This window comes from Prorops nasuta, unplaced genomic scaffold (assembly GCF_024137725.1).
Source record: "Prorops nasuta isolate Cenicafe-Biocafe unplaced genomic scaffold, Cenicafe_Pnas_1.2 PNAS00027, whole genome shotgun sequence".
Taxonomy (NCBI): Eukaryota; Metazoa; Arthropoda; class Insecta; order Hymenoptera; family Bethylidae; genus Prorops; species Prorops nasuta.
Window position 1 is genome coordinate 546,954 of NW_027116824.1, and position 17,671 is coordinate 564,624.

Here is a 17,671-nt window from a genome sequence, read left to right on the forward strand (position 1 = left end):
AAGTGTGAATCGAACTAGTGATAATCTCTCGTTTTCGAATTGCTTCTAATTTCACTTTGTTTTCTCTTTTTATGAAAATCGATAAACTAGATTTGCCTGATTACCAAGTTGCTAATACGCATGCGTAGAATGGTATGAACGCATGTCATTTAATTGTTAGCTCAGCTGTCTGGTGCAGGCTGTTCTATTTTTCTAGAGTCAAAACGGCTTCATCTTTCCCTAATATTTAAGTAAGTCTTCCAATTTTTCAATGAGCCCATGTAATTTAAAACATATTTAATGGCTTGTGATAACCGGATGAGAGTTTATCTTGGATACGAAGATGAGCGCGTTACCGATAAACATCGATGTCTTGTGAATTATACAACTAATAAAATTGGCGGACAACCGGTAACAACTAATTTATATTTCATTCATTTATCTTTGTTATCATTGAAATAAACAAATGGTGTTTACAAACAAATATGTCACTCATTAATTTCAGAACTGGCATGAAAAAATAACATTTTCATCTCTTAAATGTAAACTATGCGGATTGCAGCAAATATTAGCATTACAATTATATGCGCCACTAGAAAATTCTAAATATCATCGGACTCTTTATATCTTTACATGTGTTAATCCAAACTGTTGGAATCAAAATGAAAGTTGGACATGTTTAAGAGTACAATCTGTAGATAATGATAGCAAAATCAATTTAGCAGATAGTAGTAGTGTTAACATTCCAACTACGACATCTTGGCTAGCCAATGCTGATGATTGGGGTGATAATGGGAATGATAATGCTTCTGAGTACAATGGAAATAATTTATTATCCAATCATGTTAAAACTAACATAGATTCAAATATTGAAACAGACATGAAAGATGAGTTTATGGCATTAAGAGTAGAAGATTTAAATGCAAACAGGTAAAGTAATATTTGGTATAATTTGAATTTAAAAGATAAACTAATAAATTTTCATTAAAATCTTTTTTTAGTCCAACAAGTGTGGAGTCACCAGTTGGTATTGGTGCTGTGGGTAGACTAGATTCACCACAAGCATCAGCTGAGATAGATGGAGATGAAAGTGAGGTTGTTTGTATAGACACCCCCACTAAACCACAATGTGACATAGCTAGCTTACTAAATGGTGTAACTCCATTTCCCATAAGCATTGACTCAAATGTGGATATGCAATTTCAGTTTGTTGAAATATTTATCTCAGTTGATGAAGAAGATTTAAGCTTAGATATACCACAGCATGTAAGAGATCTATTACTTGAATATCAAAATACAGATCCGGATATGGCATTAAATTTTAAACAGGGACATTACGACTCAAAAACTGTAGAAACAGATATAGAAAAATATGAGAAAGGTACACCTTTACATGGTGATGACATGTTTCATAATTTTGTTTCTGTAATACAGCAAAATCCTGGACAAATTTTAAGGTAAAATAGAAAAATGTTAAATATTTTGCTATAATAATATTTCACTTTAAAACATTTCAGATATTCACGGGACAATAGCGCTGCATTATTGTTGCATCCATTGAATGAATCTATTGGGAGATGCGAATATTGTGGAGACGAACTTATATTTGAAGTGCAAATCTTACCAACTCTGATACCTAAATTAATTTTACATCCACGGACTGATGCTAATTTTCAAATAGAATACGGAACGGTTTTAATATATACGTGTTTAAGAAGTTGTTGGTCTCAAACAGATTCTTATAAAGAGGAACATGTTATTGTTCAAGCAGAAAAATTTTAGTAGTATGAATAGTAATAGTTATGATATCAACAGCTAAACCTTTGATCAACTTTTTAAACTTATTATCTTCATACATAATATTTGTAGTAAAATACCGTCCATTGCTTAATTACATCAAATGACATAAAAAGTAATGATGGTAAGAATGATACTACAATTTAATATGCAAAAGTTTCTATAAACAATAAAAATAGAGTATCTTATTGTAAGTGATTTTTCTTTTGCTTAGCATTTGAAATAGGTCAAATATATGCTGCATAGAGTCATAAATAATTAAAGATTAAAATGTAACTTTATTATTTATTCTTGTTAGATATTTCTTGAAGATAATTACATATAACAATGATCTCATAAACATAGACTATTATTAATTGTTTCTCCAATTGTTTATGTATGCTGATGCTCTTTTTATTTTTCTATGAAATGAGAATATAATTAATTAAATATAGAATTTTTTTTTTACACTTTAAATTAAACTTTTTAAGAAATTATTTGTTTCAAAATAAGCTCTATTTTACACTAGTTATTTACAGTTGTATCTTTTTTAATAAAAAAACAATGATAATGAAATAAGCATTTTTGTTGGTTTACAGCAAAAAAATTAGTAGTAAAATTACTGTACTACCTTTTCAAATAATATATCAAATTTATCGATTCCTAGTTAATGGATGCTCAAAGACATAGTTTTTCTTTGTAAATAAAAGATTAGCTACATTTTTATATATAGCATCACCATTTCTCCAATCATTACATTGTACTGTGTAAGCTAACATCTTCAAATCAGTGTTTACAATATCAGCAATACCTAATGCTAGTTGACGCTCATTTTCAGAATTATTAATGCCAGTGCAGTATGATCGAGATGCTCTAGATATAACTGCATTGAGTACACAAATATTTGTTAACATTTGACCAAGCCTCTGTAAGAGTAGCTCACATTCAGCAATAGTTGTACCATAATCTACTAATAATTGAAAACCAGAGGTCTTTAATACATGAATATTTTCTTCAAGTATGGTTGCTGCTTCTTTAAGGCTTGGATGACAGTACTCTTCTATTTTCAAATTTTCTTTCTTGTTTAATATACCCACTAATTTCAAACGTTGTAAAATAGGATACCTACTTTTTTTAATAATGCCTTTCATTGCTAAGCCTACACTTTGCAATGCCAATGTAGATGTATATAGATCCGAGTCTATATGATTATTATTAAACATTGTAATTTCTAATGCTTCTTGGAAAATCCCAAAGAAAGGATTATCTTTTACAAAAGCTTCTGTACCTGCCATTTGTAACCCTTTACAAATGCTGTCTATACATTGTCTTCTACAGTATGTTTCAGTTACAGCCATTTCCAAAGTCATATCTTGATTATTAAATATATCACTAAGACCAGCTGTTAAATATGTTAAACTTTCCATACAATAAAGTGTAGCTACTAATTGTCCCATAATCATTTGTACAGATTCTATTTGATACATATTTTTATCAAGATGTTTTTTAACAAAAATGTGTTCACATAATAAATTCACAAATTTTCTTAAGAGGCAAATTGTTATTGGTGAAGTACTAGAATTCTCAGGCTTATTTATATCTATGAATGCCTCTGCCCCATCACCTAAACGACCTAATTGATTTGTTATAGGAATTTTAACATCTTTTAACTTCACTGAACAAGTATAAACATCTTTTAATCTAATACTTTCTTTGATATCCTCACAAGACACTCCTTCCAAATTGCTTTCTACCATATATAATGTCAAATTATCACTTGATTTATTTATATCTAATGAGATGGTGTAATGTGCTAATATTAAAAATAAATTAGCATTTTTACCATTTGGAACAAATACTTTTGTTCCATTTAAAGTTATAAAGTTATGGCAAACTGATTGAGTAGCATAAGTTTGTATCTGACTTAAATTGGCTCTTCCATCTTTTTCAGCAAAACACAATGTTGGAATTAATTCTCCAGTTCCTATTCTTGGTAGATAATAATCCTTTTGCTTTTTGTTTCCATATGTATTAATTATTTTAATTGGATTAATATTATGATGTAAAAAGTAAGGACCTAATGAAGGTACAAGACTTAAAGTTTCTAAAAGTCTATTAATTTCTGTATTATTAAAATTAAGACCTCCATGTAATGAGCTTAAATTGGCTCGAAAAACACCAAAGTTTGTTAAATCCTCTATAGTCTGTATATTTAAAGGAATATCTTTCCTAGATAATATATAACTTTCAACTTGTTTAAGCCATTCCAAAAATTCTGGATGTCTTTCTGAACTTTGACATTCTGGAAAAATAATAAACTCTTCATCAAATTGTCCAAGGAAAAGTGATTTGGCAAAAGGTATCCTTTTTTCCAATTTTTTTTTATGCTCGGGTAATGTTGTTTTGAGGTTAACTACAATTTCACTCTTGGTATGTTGAAATTTGTTGAATACCGAAACATTTCGCATTACATTTAATAATACTTTACTCTGCAACAATCGAATGGGTAACATTCTACTAATGTATTATTGAAATAAAGAATTAAACACAATTAATTCTTGTAACAAATGAATCTCATAAACTACACGCTGCAAACATTAAACCCAGCTAATAGTATATATATAGTGGCTAATGCATATACATACACGACATACACTCAGTCTCTACAGCAGTACATACACTATATGCATATGTATGTATAATCGGGAGTGTGTATTAATAAAACACTACACCCTACCACACCCTACCGGCTACATCCACCCTAGACCCACACGACTACACGACCCTACACCACACTGACCCACACTAATCGACTAATGACATTAATGACAGCCCTAGTCTCTTCTTCATTTTCCCCATTTTCCCTAACCAATCTAACCTTAACCAAAAAAGAATTTGAAAATATGGCGATAGGTTTAAATCGGTCTCCCCGCAACTCTTTATTTTAACCGAAATTTTGTGATTTTAAATCGTATACGTAAAACAGGCCGCATTTACACAATTATAAATATGGACCCTGAATATTATTCAACAGTTTTTAAATGGTAATTTTAACGAAGAACCAACATTATAATTATAATTAAAGATTTAGAGGTTAATATATTTGTTTATATGTTCTGTCATTAAATATATATATTTTTATCTAGGTTTGAAAAGAGTGGAATAATATCAAATGTAAGAACTCAATTGCGTAAAAATTTAATAAGTGCATTGCAAAATAAAGATCTATCTCTTAACAGAGAAAATAATACTCCAAAACCTGCAAAACAGTATATTTATGATTTGTTGGTAGCAGAATATTTATTCAATTTTAATTATGCTTATACATTATCAGTATTTGCTAGTGAAGCTCCACTTTTAATTAATTTTCATAATTATACATCAGAGTGCTCAGAAACAAATGAGATTACTACACGAAAATTACAAACTGATTACATTTGTCATGTATTAGAAACTCTTGGTATTCAATTAAATGACCCCCAAGGACGATCAATAATATCTAAATATACTAATAGTGAAATGCCTTTGATAGTATGTATAATTAAATGCTTAGCTATGCTTCCATTAAAAGAAAATATTTGTGAGAGCTGTAAAGTTAAAAATATTAACCAGCAAGAAGAAAAGGAATGTCGTGATCAATATAGTCAAACAGAGCTGAAAGAAGATAAAACTTTAAGTGTTACACAATTAATATCTGCAAAAAAGAAGATATTGCAACAGAAAGATGTGTTTGACTCTGAGTTGAAAAAAAAAGAAATATCATTGAAGGAGCAAGCCTTGGCTGTTGGGCAACAACTGTCTAATTTAAATAAAAAATTAGAGCATGTTCAGGTAATATGAAAACCATTTTGTTGTATAGCTTGATAAATCTAATTGAATAACATATTTTTTATTAACTATAGAATCTAATGGGTTTAATCAATTCCAAAGAAAAGAATCTAATAGAAGAGAGGAAAAATGATACACAAATCATATTTAAAAAGGAGATGGAGCTAGCACTGAAAGAGAAATTATTAGCACAAGAAAGTGAAAGGTATTCTTGCTTCATTTTTTTAATAAGTTCAATTTATATTAACTGCAATAGCAAATCAAATAATAAGAGCATTATTTTAGATTAGAGAAAGAGCGAAACAGTTATAGAAAATTTGAAGGAGATTTAAAAAAATTACAAGAAGAGCTTATAAAAGTACAAAAGGAAATTTTAAAGGGGACCCAACACAATTACAATACTAAAGATATTGAAGTACAAACAAAGCTGGACTATAAAGCATTACACACAGAAGAGATCAAAATTTTAAATAAAGAAAAACAAGATTTGATCAATCTTGTACAAGAGCAACAAAACAGGATAGAGCAATTAACTTTAAGAGCTGTTCAATTATCACGTCAGTTAGAGGAAATTCATCTATTAAAATCAAATAATGATGAAATTAACTCGGGGAAGTCTTTGAAAATTGCAAATGCACAAACTGTTATAAATGAAAGTAGCTCGACCGAAGATATTTTACAAGATGCAAAAATGCGACTTAAGAAATTAGAAGAAGAGAGTATAAAAGCTGAGCAACATTACTTCGCCATAAAAAATGCCGATTTTTCTTTTTGATCCTTATTGAAATGAAAGACGACTTACTTCTGACTCATCTAAAGATTAACAAATATCACATTGGTATAGTAAAATATTAAGTCATTTATTAGTGAAAAACATTAAATTTTATTTTATATTAATTCGTATATATTTATATTAAATTTGATATTTTTTGTTTAAATAAAAATAAACAAAACAGTTAAAAGAAAACAATAAGTTTTAATGATGATAAAATAAAAATATTTATTATTAATTATATTTATATACAATCACTAACTTTTCATTGATATTCTTTAAATAGGTTTGTTAAAAGACTTAATTTTTTTTTTAATTCTGCACAATTTATTTTATAAAATCGGACGTAAATGTAGTTATAAATTACATACTATCGTTTCTTGTTTAATTCTGAATCTATCTTTATTACATGCAACATTCAAACGTAGTATATAAAATGTTAAGTCAAGTTCTTTCGATTGTTTTGCATCACCTCCGTTTCGGGTCGGAGCTTCTTCTAGTAAACATTGATTAAGGTACAATATAAGATACATAGTGTACATTATCACATTAATTTATGCTTAGCGTTAAAAAAACTTCTACGAGAGAAAAATAAATAAGTTAATAAAAAAAATCCGTTTATCTAAAACTAATATAAAAAGGATATTGTTTATCCCGGCTTTCACGACCTTCTCGTTCATGTGTACGCTCCTTTGCGTACGGGGATTTCTCCTGAAACCATAGTGAAATTTAAATATTTCTTACCAGTAATATATCTTCTTGATGACTAACCAAATTTTCTCAGGGAAAAGGGACACAATCTTCCTTTCTTTCTTACTGTCTTCCAATTCGCCTTTTCAACACACACGAACCGTGCTTTACTAACTAAAGCCAATGAACAAAATTAAAAAGAGCGAATTTCAAATTTTTATCAAATAAACAATATTAAAGATTTATAAATTTAATAATTACTTTAATAAAATTACAGTGATCAATAATAGTTATAAAATAGGTAAAGCATTTTCGGAACGATAAAAAAATGTATATATGACGCAGAAAAATTCTTTGTAATTATTGTTGGATTCTGCTAAAGATTTAAAGATTTAAAATAACAAAAATAAAAGTTTGGTTAAAAAAAAAAATACAAAAATTAGATTGACTAGTTAATAGCTCTACATATATCACAGGTGATATTTTATTCTTCAGCAAATCCTCTTATATACCGTTGATACCCTCCTCTAAGCGCTAATATGTAGCACAGTAACAGTAGACTAAAAATGAAAAATGTTTAATCGCTTTATAGAATCTTACCTTTAGGGAACCTGCTATCATAACAGCTTTAGTATATATTTGAAATATGTTAGTTAACAGACTAACAATATTTAAAATTACTGACCTTACTGTAATGATGTTTTTCCCTGTGCTCTGGCATGTCTCCATTTTGATGAGCTCCTTTAGCTAAAGAATGAAAATTAAAATTAATAACATTAATTTTATTAGTACAAGCTAAAGATTACAATTAATGGTTACACACCCCTTTCGTCGTCTTTTCTTCGTTTTTGTTCCGTTACCGCAATCGATTCTTCTGTTCGGTCCTAAAAGAAAAAAACAATTTTATTGAAGTTATTTTTTTTTTCATAATGTATAAATAAATTATCAAGAGAATTAAATTTAATTTTCAGCTACAACACCGTATTCGAGTTAGGATCTTATCCTATAAGGTATAATCGATTATTTTTAATTATATATATTTTTCTTGAAGTAATGTATTAACTTTTAAGGTTTATTTTTCAATTGGACACTGGACGCCAAGAAGAAAGATGGAATAAGTGAAAACACTAATTATTTGATATCTGCAATATTTTAAAAAGAACTGAAAAGATCTGTTTTTTAAAAATACCGAACATACTAGCAACTGAATTACTTTAACTCAGTGCTGTAACTGAATATTAACTTTTTTTTTAGCATACCCTTTTTCGATTGAGCTTCTTTTCTTTACGCAATTCTTTTTGATCATCACGTAATTTGGTCTTATTTGAACGCTCCTTCTTCTCAAATCCAGCTTCAGCTCTGCGAACCTCCTATTTAATTAAATTTGTAAGAGCATTGATGAAAAATTTGTTGGAAGACAAATGTCATATATAGTGTGCCATAGAAGTTCTGGAACACGATATATTTCCGTATCCATCATCGTTAAACAAAAATTAATTTCAAATTAGTTTTTTATCGTTTTTATAACTCTATAATATGGTATATCATTTTTTTAATTGCGTTTGGAAGGTTATTTCACGGTGAAGCTTACTTCTTTAAATAGAAAGAATTTTATTACATCATTTTATGGTACGAGAAGAAATAATTATTATAATATTTTCAATTCAACAAAAAAACCTTTTCATATTATTCACTAATAAAGACATAAAATGCTTAATGCATAATATGTTACTGCACTCTCTTGACTTTTAACACCATTAAATTTTCGTTTATTTCTTTACCATTGAATAACTTAAAAAGTTCCTGTTAAGTTAAAAAACTTGTTTTTTATAAAAGACTATGTAAAAGAAAATATGTTTCTACTTAAAAAAGGAACCTGACTCTGAAACGACTTTCAAAATGCTGAATAAATTAAAGAAATAAAGTTATGAAAAGGATGGCAGTTTTTTGGAAACGATTTTTTGTAAATACTGCAGATCAAGAAATATCTCGTGTTACAGAAATTTTAGGACATCTTATATACCATTATTTTGAAAATACCTTTTGCACAGATTCTACCTTACGTCGTTTAACTTCTGAAATAATAACATTATAGAAAATATATAATCGTTATTGAAATAAAATGATTAAAAAACAGTATATACCTCGTTCAGTACCATCTTGAGTTGGTCCAGAACTTGCACTGCTATTTGACACACTGGAGAGATCTCTGTCTAAATTGTCTACATTACTACTGTAATAATGCTCTTCCTATAAAACATTATTTGAAATTTAACATATCAACTAAAATAAGTAATACGAAATTAAAACCAAATAAATACTAATATATTACCTTATAATATTTACGGTCTTTCTTCTCCGGGTTTTCCTCTTCTTTTGCTTCTTCTTTTTTCATATGCTTTTCTTTTATCTCAGATGTCTCTTTACTTTCATCTTTTTTCCGAAGTTTTTCTGAACTTTCACTACTAAAAAGGGATTATTATAATAAAGGATGAAATGTAATTTTTTTCTAATAAGAGATCTAAAGACACATACTGATGAGTCGAATTTGGAGCACTTCGTTTTTCTCGCTGCTCTTTGCTATCTTTTTCTGGTCGAGTATCACCATTACTAACTTCCTTTGCGATTACACCATTGCTAACTTTTTCACTACTTTCATTGTTTCCTGTGTCCTGAGCCTTACCAGCCTTTAGAAATATATATGTGAATTAATCTAAATAGTTTATCATGAAATTAATAATAAGTCAAAAATATATTACTTTTTCACCAACTTGATGGAATTCTGATTCCCGAATCATATGAGGAGTTTTTGCTTTTAACTGTCCACTGTATGAAGTTGCCAAGACATGTAAATCCTGTCTTTGACCTCGCTCATCCTCTCGAACTTTTTCAACTTTACGTTCAAGAATTTGAGAAAGTTTGGCCAAAACGGGAAAATGTGGTAAAATTTTAATCAGAATAATCAGAGAATTTCTGATTTGCACATAATCCTTGGAGTCCAAACAGACCACTATGGCCTAATTTTAAACGATATAATTGAATAAATATTATATTAAATTCAGATAAATAAATTTTCATCAAACTTTATAACTTTATTATAATTTGAACGACAAAAAGATACCTTGGTAATTTTATAATGCCACTTATGGCAGACATGTCTATAATTTTCAAAGCCAACCATATCGTTAGCTTCTGAAAATTGATTGCTCACTCGGAATTTTGTAACAAATCCTGGATAATTACTACATTCCTGCAAAGCAATAATTTTTAATTGTTTTTTGTTTGTATGAAAATGTTAAATAATAAAAAATTTCTATAAGTTACCCTATCAAAAATGGCCTTTTCAGAATGCCATCGCATTACAGTTTCCAGCATAGCACACAAGAAACGTCCATAACGATTAGCCTCGTTCTCTGTGCACGAAGTTACTGAATAAGTTATATCACAGAAAATCTAAAAAATTTAATAGCATGTTAGAACGAAAGGATTAAAAAAGTAATCATTTTATCGCAATATAATGAGTCTTCGTACTCTGTCGTAACAAAGCAACGTTGAGAAGTTTGCAGTCTTTAGAGAATGAATCGTATGTACAAATTTCGCGCAATACATGGCATCCACCGTAGTAAAGACACATCGTGGAAAAAGACACAGTTGTAAGAACTGAGTTATGGTTTCATTTTTGGCAGATTTGGCACTCCTCGATAAAAACCACGCGTCTTTTTCTTGTCTATAGATAAGTAAGTAATAATAATAGATTGATCAACATAATTGATTGTTGTTATAAAAACCCATGTATTTACCTCAAGTAAGCAAACACTTTCTCAACATGTTCTTCTTGCTTCTTTTTCTCATCTTGCAATTTCTCAATGAGTGTAGTATACCTTTCTTGCTCTTTCTTTCCTTTACTAGCATTCTATATAATTTTAAAACTTTTTAATTAATTTGTTTCAAATATTATGAAAGTTTTATTTAATAACACCAATCATATTACCATATCCTTAGAGTCTGTAGCTTGCGTAGCAAGTTGCTTCAATTTATTAATTTCCCGTTGATAGCTTTCTGCAGGTACACATAAATCATACATAGAAAGTGACCAAAAAGTAACTAAAAATTGTGGGGAAATATCCTCCCAAACTTTTAAAGGATGGAGAGGCCTAACAGAAAGAGCAACTGGTGCCATTACTGATTGTGCAGCTTCTGCATATTTTGCTTGCTTCATACTACTCGACATCTTCTTGTAATTTATATCTGATTTACGAAGAGCATCATATTTTATCTAAAATTATTATTAACGCCTAATTAAATACATTACATAATTACAAAAGAATGAAGATTAAATATAAAAATTGACCCACATTTATTGCATGAGCAAACATTGGTCTGGCAAGGAAAAATGCAACGTCAGAATGTATGTGATTGTCTTGTAACATAGAGTGAATCGACGGAAGCCTTTCTACATATTCATCTACAGTCATTGTAGATCCCAAAAACGTTCCAAATTGTACTAACGTATCTTGGCATTGATCATAGAGTTTTCCTGTAAAAAATAATTATAAAAAATGATTAGCCCTTCAGTCACATAAATACATAGGCTGTTATTGCAATTTAACAATATTGCACTAAAATCTTATTACTTACCAACCAGTTTTAAATGAGATTTATCAGTTTCTCGATAAACAACACAATGTTTTTGTTGCGCCATTAAAAGACACAGTGCTACTGCCAAATCATGTTCTCCTAAGGCTTCTTTTAATCGCTGTGACGATTTTCTCGTATTTCGTACTTGACTAAAGTAACCGGCCTATACATATGTTCGTTTAAAAATTGTATTCTTTATTAGTTACTATCTTCCTAAAACTTGAACAAAATATATACCTCATTTTTTAATAAATCCCCACCAGCCATAGCATCTAATTGATCAGATGTCATCTCTTCTGCAGCTTCTATACCTGCCATTTTTTGTACTATTTCTTTTAGTATTAATAAGTCTAAGCTGAAATATTAATTAGCACGCCAACGATTATATATGAGAAATAAATAACAATTAACAGTTCTATATTTAAGCGACTATATTATTATTGCATGTACCTCTTCTGAGCTTTTAATTGATTGGCTACATACTGCAGTAATCCAGTAAGTTCAATATTATACTTTTTAAAGATTGCTCCACAAAAAGAAGCTAGCGACTGTAACCAAAGGGATATACTCGTTCCATCATGTTTGAATCTATCCCTATCCGCTCCTGCTAAAGCTTCTACCAAGCAATAGCCAAGTATGTCATATGAAATATTTGTTAAATACTTCAAAGAATCGACGACGGGACCTAATCCAAAATATGATATAAACATAACTTTAACGTTAAATAATTATTATTGACATTCTACAAAACTATACAATTTTACCAATCAGATTATCATAAAGTTGAATTTGGATTAGTACATAATCAAAGAGAACTCCAGGCGAAGAATGAGTAAGTTTCCCAATAGATCTGCCAACAGGCTTAATAGTTTCTTTGCTAACTCTTTTCATAATAGATTTAATTTTTTTCTGAGCATCTGCTCGTTTTCTGAGGAGAGCTGCATGTTGCAAAGGCGTCTCATTTTTCCATTTTGCGTAAAGACAATACCGATTCTCGTAAGGATAGTACTTTAAAATGTTCCACATTTCTTCAGCTACGCAACAATTGCAGTCCATGAAAGAAAGAGATGGCAATAGAGCTACATCCAAAATCGTTAAAATATCATAATAAAGAGTATTCTTTTCAGTAGGTTTCTTGTTTATATCTAATTGACATTGTTTAATCCCATAATGGCACAATCGCATTATCTTGTACATTAAAATAGGATCGTGATGTAAATTGGGGCCGAGAATTATTAACATAGGTAATAGGTGTTCATGGATATCATCTAAGCTTTCGATCATTCTCGGAGCTAACGCACTTTTTAACGGAGGTATTTTACGTCCTGGTAATTTTGGAGATATGATGCAATTTCTGTAATGTTATAACCAATGGTGTATTATTCGAATTTTATCATTTTTCAATCCTTATCAAATTACTTACTTCCTGTATACAGGTTCAATCAAAGATTGGATCATTTTACACAATGCAAGTGCTATTGGTCGTTGATCAGTCAAACAATGGTCTGGTAAACGATTGAATAAATTTTGTGCTACTTCCCAAGCTCCTACTTCAAGCAATGCTTCACATAATCCAAATTTCTGATTACATATTGGTTTTTCCTTTTGATATTAAAAAATGAACAATTAATTAAACTTATATGATGAATACATTAGTTTAATAAACTATTAGATGTATTTGAAATACCTGAGAATTTTCTTTTTCCTCTGGAACTTCTTCCTTATCCTTTGTAGAGATAACACTAAGTTTACGCACATATTCTTTGGCTTGTTTCATTGCCAACTCATGCTCTTTTACAATTATTTTATCATCGGGTATTAACCAAGGTAAAATATCATCTAATGAAATTACACGATGTTGCAACATAAGCGCAGTTACTTTTTGCAAAGAAAACGGCGTGTTATTCACTGAAGAACAATATTTAAATCCTAACACTTCGCATAAGACTTGTTGATCACTCATGTACGAGCGGATTAAGGGAATAAAAAGGGCATCATCTTGCGGCCGATTTTCAAATGTCTCTAATAATATATCAAGTACTCTGTTTGGATCAAGATTAAAATATCCTGAAAATAATGATATAATGAAATGTGGTGGGCTAATTAGGCTTGGAGAAGCCATAACTACTAGTGGTAATTTTTAATGCTTATTTAAAAAGACATTAAAAATACAATTTTAAAAGATCAGCCATACCAATAAGAGATTTCACAATTTCTAATGTAGATGCAACTTCATCTTCACCACGATCTTGGTTTAATTCAACTATAAGTTTTGAATATCCTTCACTTTCTTCCCTGAACAAATTAAACTTTCTTTGTTTGTAGCTGGAAGTAGAAGTAAAGTTTTTTGTTTAAAAATATAACAGATTGGCAAAGCATTATGATAAATGTTTGCCAATATCCTATTTTCAAAAACTGATTTGTTAAATAAACATATGTACATACTAGAGTTTGGTTTTCACTTTAATAAATTTAGTTTGAAAACTCCTGTTTTTCAACGTTCCCACATCTTGTAAAGTTTCTATCTCTAATCTTTCTTTAAGTATTCTGTCTGTGAGAAACTGTGCAAACATAAAGTATGTGAGAAAAATTGTTCTATGCATATATAAAAACATTTCATCTGAATAATTAATTAAGATAACATGTATAGGATGTACCAAATAATTGAAAACACCTAAAATTCTTATATGCTAATAGTCCTAAGAAACAAATCTTCAGAATAAAGTTACATTACATTTGGGAACTACTATAATGTTTAAACAGTAACAAACATCTGGAATAAATTTGTTTTTTCAAGATTTGAAGATCATCCATTTTTTAAAAGAAGAATCCTCTAATTTTTATAAGTTATTTATATAGATTATCTTGAAAGATTTCCAAAAAGCTTTATTAATGTACCATTTAATTCAGTAGTTATTGATATATTTGAGTTATAAATTATTAGTAAGTTACTCACAAATAGTATCAAAACCAAACCTATATCAATATACAATTTCAAATAGAAATACCTTGAAAACTTCTGGCACAAATGATACACTAATACGGTGTTCTAAAATGCTTTTAAGATAAGATATAAAAAAATGCAATAAATATTAGAGGTCTTGAGTAGAGAAACATTGACAACCTTGAAACATTTACAAGAAAAGAAATTTACTTTCAAAAATTATTTTACTAAACATATTGGTTTTTTAACACAGTATAAGTTTGTCATGTAACTATTTTCATAGGATTAGATTTGTTCATTTTAGCTGTACTTTTAACACTTTTGCAGAAATGTGTATACTCAGATACTTATTTTATATTAAGTGTAGATTATTAGCCAATTTGTTTTGGCAAAGAGTAATTATACTGTATACCTGATTAGGAGGATGAGTATAAAAATATTGTAAGATTGGCTTCAAGCTAATAAGAGAAAAATAAACCATGTGATAATAAAAAATAACATGATTCAGGGTAAAAATTCAGTTGACTTGAGATATCAATTTATATAAATTTTCAGACACACTATATTGTATAACTAGCTGTTTATATTTGCCTATTTAATTTATACTAGCATTTATAGCTATGTAGTTCTTATGTTCTACAGTATAGAACTTACATATGGTATATCCAAGTGTAAGAAGATACAACTACAATGAACTAAACTATTAACATAGCAAATAATTTGGTATTCCTATTTATGTGGTTTACCCTGCATACAACAATGTTTATAATGGCTGCATATGAAATTATGTTACTTGATTGTAGCACTCTTGTACACTGTATATATTTTCAAATTTAATAAACCTTAAAGCAGATTTTTAGTCTTTTTTATAGTTTAATAACTCCCACTGAGATAACTATAAATACTAGTTTTTAACAAATAACCATTGAAACAATGCGTAATATTAAAATAAGTGGAATAAGATACTAAGTGTTACAGTTCAATAACACTCAATTTCTCACTTTGCAGCTAGGAAAACATTCTGAATGGACACTAACTGTTTTAAACTTATTCTTCTCTTATTACTGGAAAATCAATGAAAAATATGTTTACCTTATCAGATTCCCTGACAATATAATAAAAAATGTTTCTTTCCTCATTCTGAGCTTCTGAATCTATCAAAGTAAATATATCTACAATAGCTGATGGTATAGCTCCATCTATATTCTGAAATTAATTTTTTTAGTTGTAAATTAAATCTGGTTAACTTATTTTCTAATGCGTCATGTTAACACTTACTACAAGTTCATTTAACATCAAGACCACACTGTCCTTTTTTATATTTCCATGGATTCCATTTGATATCAATTCGTACAATCCCCGATGCCATTCTAAGCATAAAGACAAAATTTATATGTAGCAAATAAATAATAAGCAACATCACTATTATTGTCTAATGCGTACTCACAATTAAAAAAGTTAATTTGAAATAAATGTATTTGATAATAATCAAGCAATTAACAAAAGAAAATTTGTGATTTTTAACGACCAGAGAAAAATGTATAAACAATTAGGTGGGTAAAACTTTTATTATAAAAATGAAAAGTTACAGAGAAGAGTGAAAACAAAAAATGTATTTTACCTGCTGTGTTGCCTTCCTTAAATTTGTGTTTGATTAGCTTGAGGCTGCAAACAGTCGGTAATGCACAAATTAACTCTTCGTAAGAGCGAGAAACAGGAGAGATAAGTTGCAACCATCAATTTTCATAGATTTATGGAGTTATTTCAATTTAATCGAACGCATTTCTGGCGCTACGACTGGTTAACCACTTACAAATCGTTTTTTCCGTGTTTATCCCATGCTTTCCATAATTCAGTATTCCAGACTTTACAGGCCATTTCAGTTTAATGCAAGACTATTTATAAATTGAAAATAATATAAACAACATCACAGATTATGGTATTTCCTAATATTATGAACAAGATTTACGAGCGTCCTAAAATCAGATTTTCAGAGGTATGCAAGCCAGTGCACGATCGGTGAGATCAGTGTAATGTGTGCGATGATGGTGTCGCTGATTTTTCCTTCTTCTCTTCTCTATTTGTCCCTAAACACATCGGGTCGGGTGTATCCTGTCAATAGTGCCAATACTCAGTGGTCTCAACCGCAAATAAGTAAAATACGCTTATGATTGGTCAATTGACTCAATAGGTGTATCTAGCCGACACTTAGCGGTTTCTGCCGCTAAGTAAAATATGCTTATGATTGACAAATTTTAACTGATCAACCAATCATGCGCGGATTTTATTTAGCGACTGAGGCCGCTGAGTGTCGGCTAAATGCACCCATTTTGACCAATCACGGTATATCTTTTGTATGTATAGCGCTACTTACTTAGCTATACTTAGGCCGTGTTCCAGAATTCACTGCCAGTACTGCGGATATCGTTATATCTTTGTCAAGAATGAAGCATTGAAAGAAGACAGAAGGATATTCCGCAGTACATACTGCCAGTGAATTTTGAAACACGATCTTAGTGTTGAAGATTTTGAACGCGGCCACACATTGGCTGTTACTTTTAGATCCTATACTTTTATCCAATAGTATACATATAGTAAGATTAAAAAAAAGTTACTCAGTTGCGTAACTTGGTGTCTCTTTGTTGAATTCTACCAAAGTTTACCATTCGCTAAAATGTGTAGAAAGTCCAATTGGTAGACAATTAGAAATGATGGAAAATATTGATAAGATATTATATAAAGACTAAATATTTATTATTTCTAATATATTACAAAAGTCTTCCTGTTAATAATAATACATGAATAAAATTAATTTTAATTTTTCCAATACTTTTTAGTTCATTTTCTATAGAGACCGTGCACACCAACACAATGACAGTGAGATAAGAATGTATATAGGTGTATATGCATACTATCAGCGCAAACTATTGGTCAATTTTCGCAGTTTTTGAATGTAATTTATTTATACGTATACAGTTATACATTGACACTTCGCTATCATTGTATAACTGTATACGTATAAATAAATTACACTCAAAAACTGC

At 29.5% G+C, this 17,671-nt stretch overlaps 4 protein-coding genes across 9 annotated transcripts; 2 read left to right on the forward strand and 2 right to left on the reverse strand.

The window, feature by feature from the left end:
- The first annotated feature begins 105 nt into the window (after window positions 1-105).
- On the forward strand, window positions 106-1,778 carry trus (programmed cell death 2 like trus). Its single transcript, XM_066742225.1, has 4 exons — window positions 106-390; window positions 485-909; window positions 981-1,436; window positions 1,497-1,778. Exons 1-4 carry the CDS (start codon window positions 280-282, stop codon window positions 1,759-1,761), a joined length of 1,257 nt encoding a protein of 418 aa, XP_066598322.1. The 5' UTR covers window positions 106-279; the 3' UTR covers window positions 1,762-1,778.
- Window positions 1,779-2,393: 615 nt separating this feature from the next.
- Window positions 2,394-4,524, reverse strand: LOC136782640 (complex I assembly factor ACAD9, mitochondrial-like). Its single transcript, XM_066742222.1, has 2 exons — window positions 2,885-4,524; window positions 2,394-2,815 (listed from the first exon to the last, which is right to left on the reverse strand). The coding sequence occupies exons 1-2, from the start codon at window positions 4,266-4,268 to the stop codon at window positions 2,409-2,411; spliced, it is 1,791 nt and encodes a 596-aa protein (XP_066598319.1). The 5' UTR covers window positions 4,269-4,524; the 3' UTR covers window positions 2,394-2,408.
- A 20-nt stretch (window positions 4,525-4,544) lies between these two features.
- LOC136782641 (uncharacterized) lies at window positions 4,545-6,581 on the forward strand. Its single transcript, XM_066742223.1, has 4 exons — window positions 4,545-4,799; window positions 4,902-5,586; window positions 5,658-5,788; window positions 5,869-6,581. Exons 1-4 carry the CDS (start codon window positions 4,765-4,767, stop codon window positions 6,356-6,358), a joined length of 1,341 nt encoding a protein of 446 aa, XP_066598320.1. The 5' UTR covers window positions 4,545-4,764; the 3' UTR covers window positions 6,359-6,581.
- Window positions 6,582-6,640: 59 nt separating this feature from the next.
- Window positions 6,641-16,685, reverse strand: tho2 (THO complex subunit 2-like protein). Of its 6 annotated transcripts, none has more exons than XM_066742214.1 (29): window positions 16,597-16,681; window positions 16,441-16,522; window positions 16,249-16,292; window positions 15,906-15,997; window positions 15,720-15,833; window positions 14,129-14,244; window positions 13,878-14,008; window positions 13,371-13,750; window positions 13,107-13,285; window positions 12,448-13,037; window positions 12,134-12,368; window positions 11,921-12,038; window positions 11,684-11,846; window positions 11,401-11,582; window positions 11,037-11,321; window positions 10,846-10,958; window positions 10,577-10,772; window positions 10,370-10,498; window positions 10,167-10,295; window positions 9,805-10,062; window positions 9,581-9,732; window positions 9,378-9,510; window positions 9,190-9,295; window positions 9,086-9,120; window positions 8,305-8,415; window positions 7,869-7,929; window positions 7,731-7,792; window positions 7,002-7,066; window positions 6,643-6,854 (listed from the first exon to the last, which is right to left on the reverse strand). In XM_066742214.1, the coding sequence occupies exons 2-29, from the start codon at window positions 16,503-16,505 to the stop codon at window positions 6,824-6,826; spliced, it is 4,275 nt and encodes a 1,424-aa protein (XP_066598311.1). In that variant the 5' UTR covers window positions 16,506-16,522; window positions 16,597-16,681; the 3' UTR covers window positions 6,643-6,823. The 6 variants fall into 6 exon arrangements, 5 of the variants coding, with proteins under 5 accessions (XP_066598313.1, XP_066598314.1, XP_066598311.1 ...); XR_010824150.1 differs by adding an exon at window positions 7,127-7,219 and having other exon boundaries at window positions 6,788-6,854; window positions 16,441-16,685; XM_066742216.1 differs by having other exon boundaries at window positions 6,641-6,854; window positions 9,378-9,507; window positions 16,441-16,685.
- Window positions 16,686-17,671: the final 986 nt, after the last annotated feature.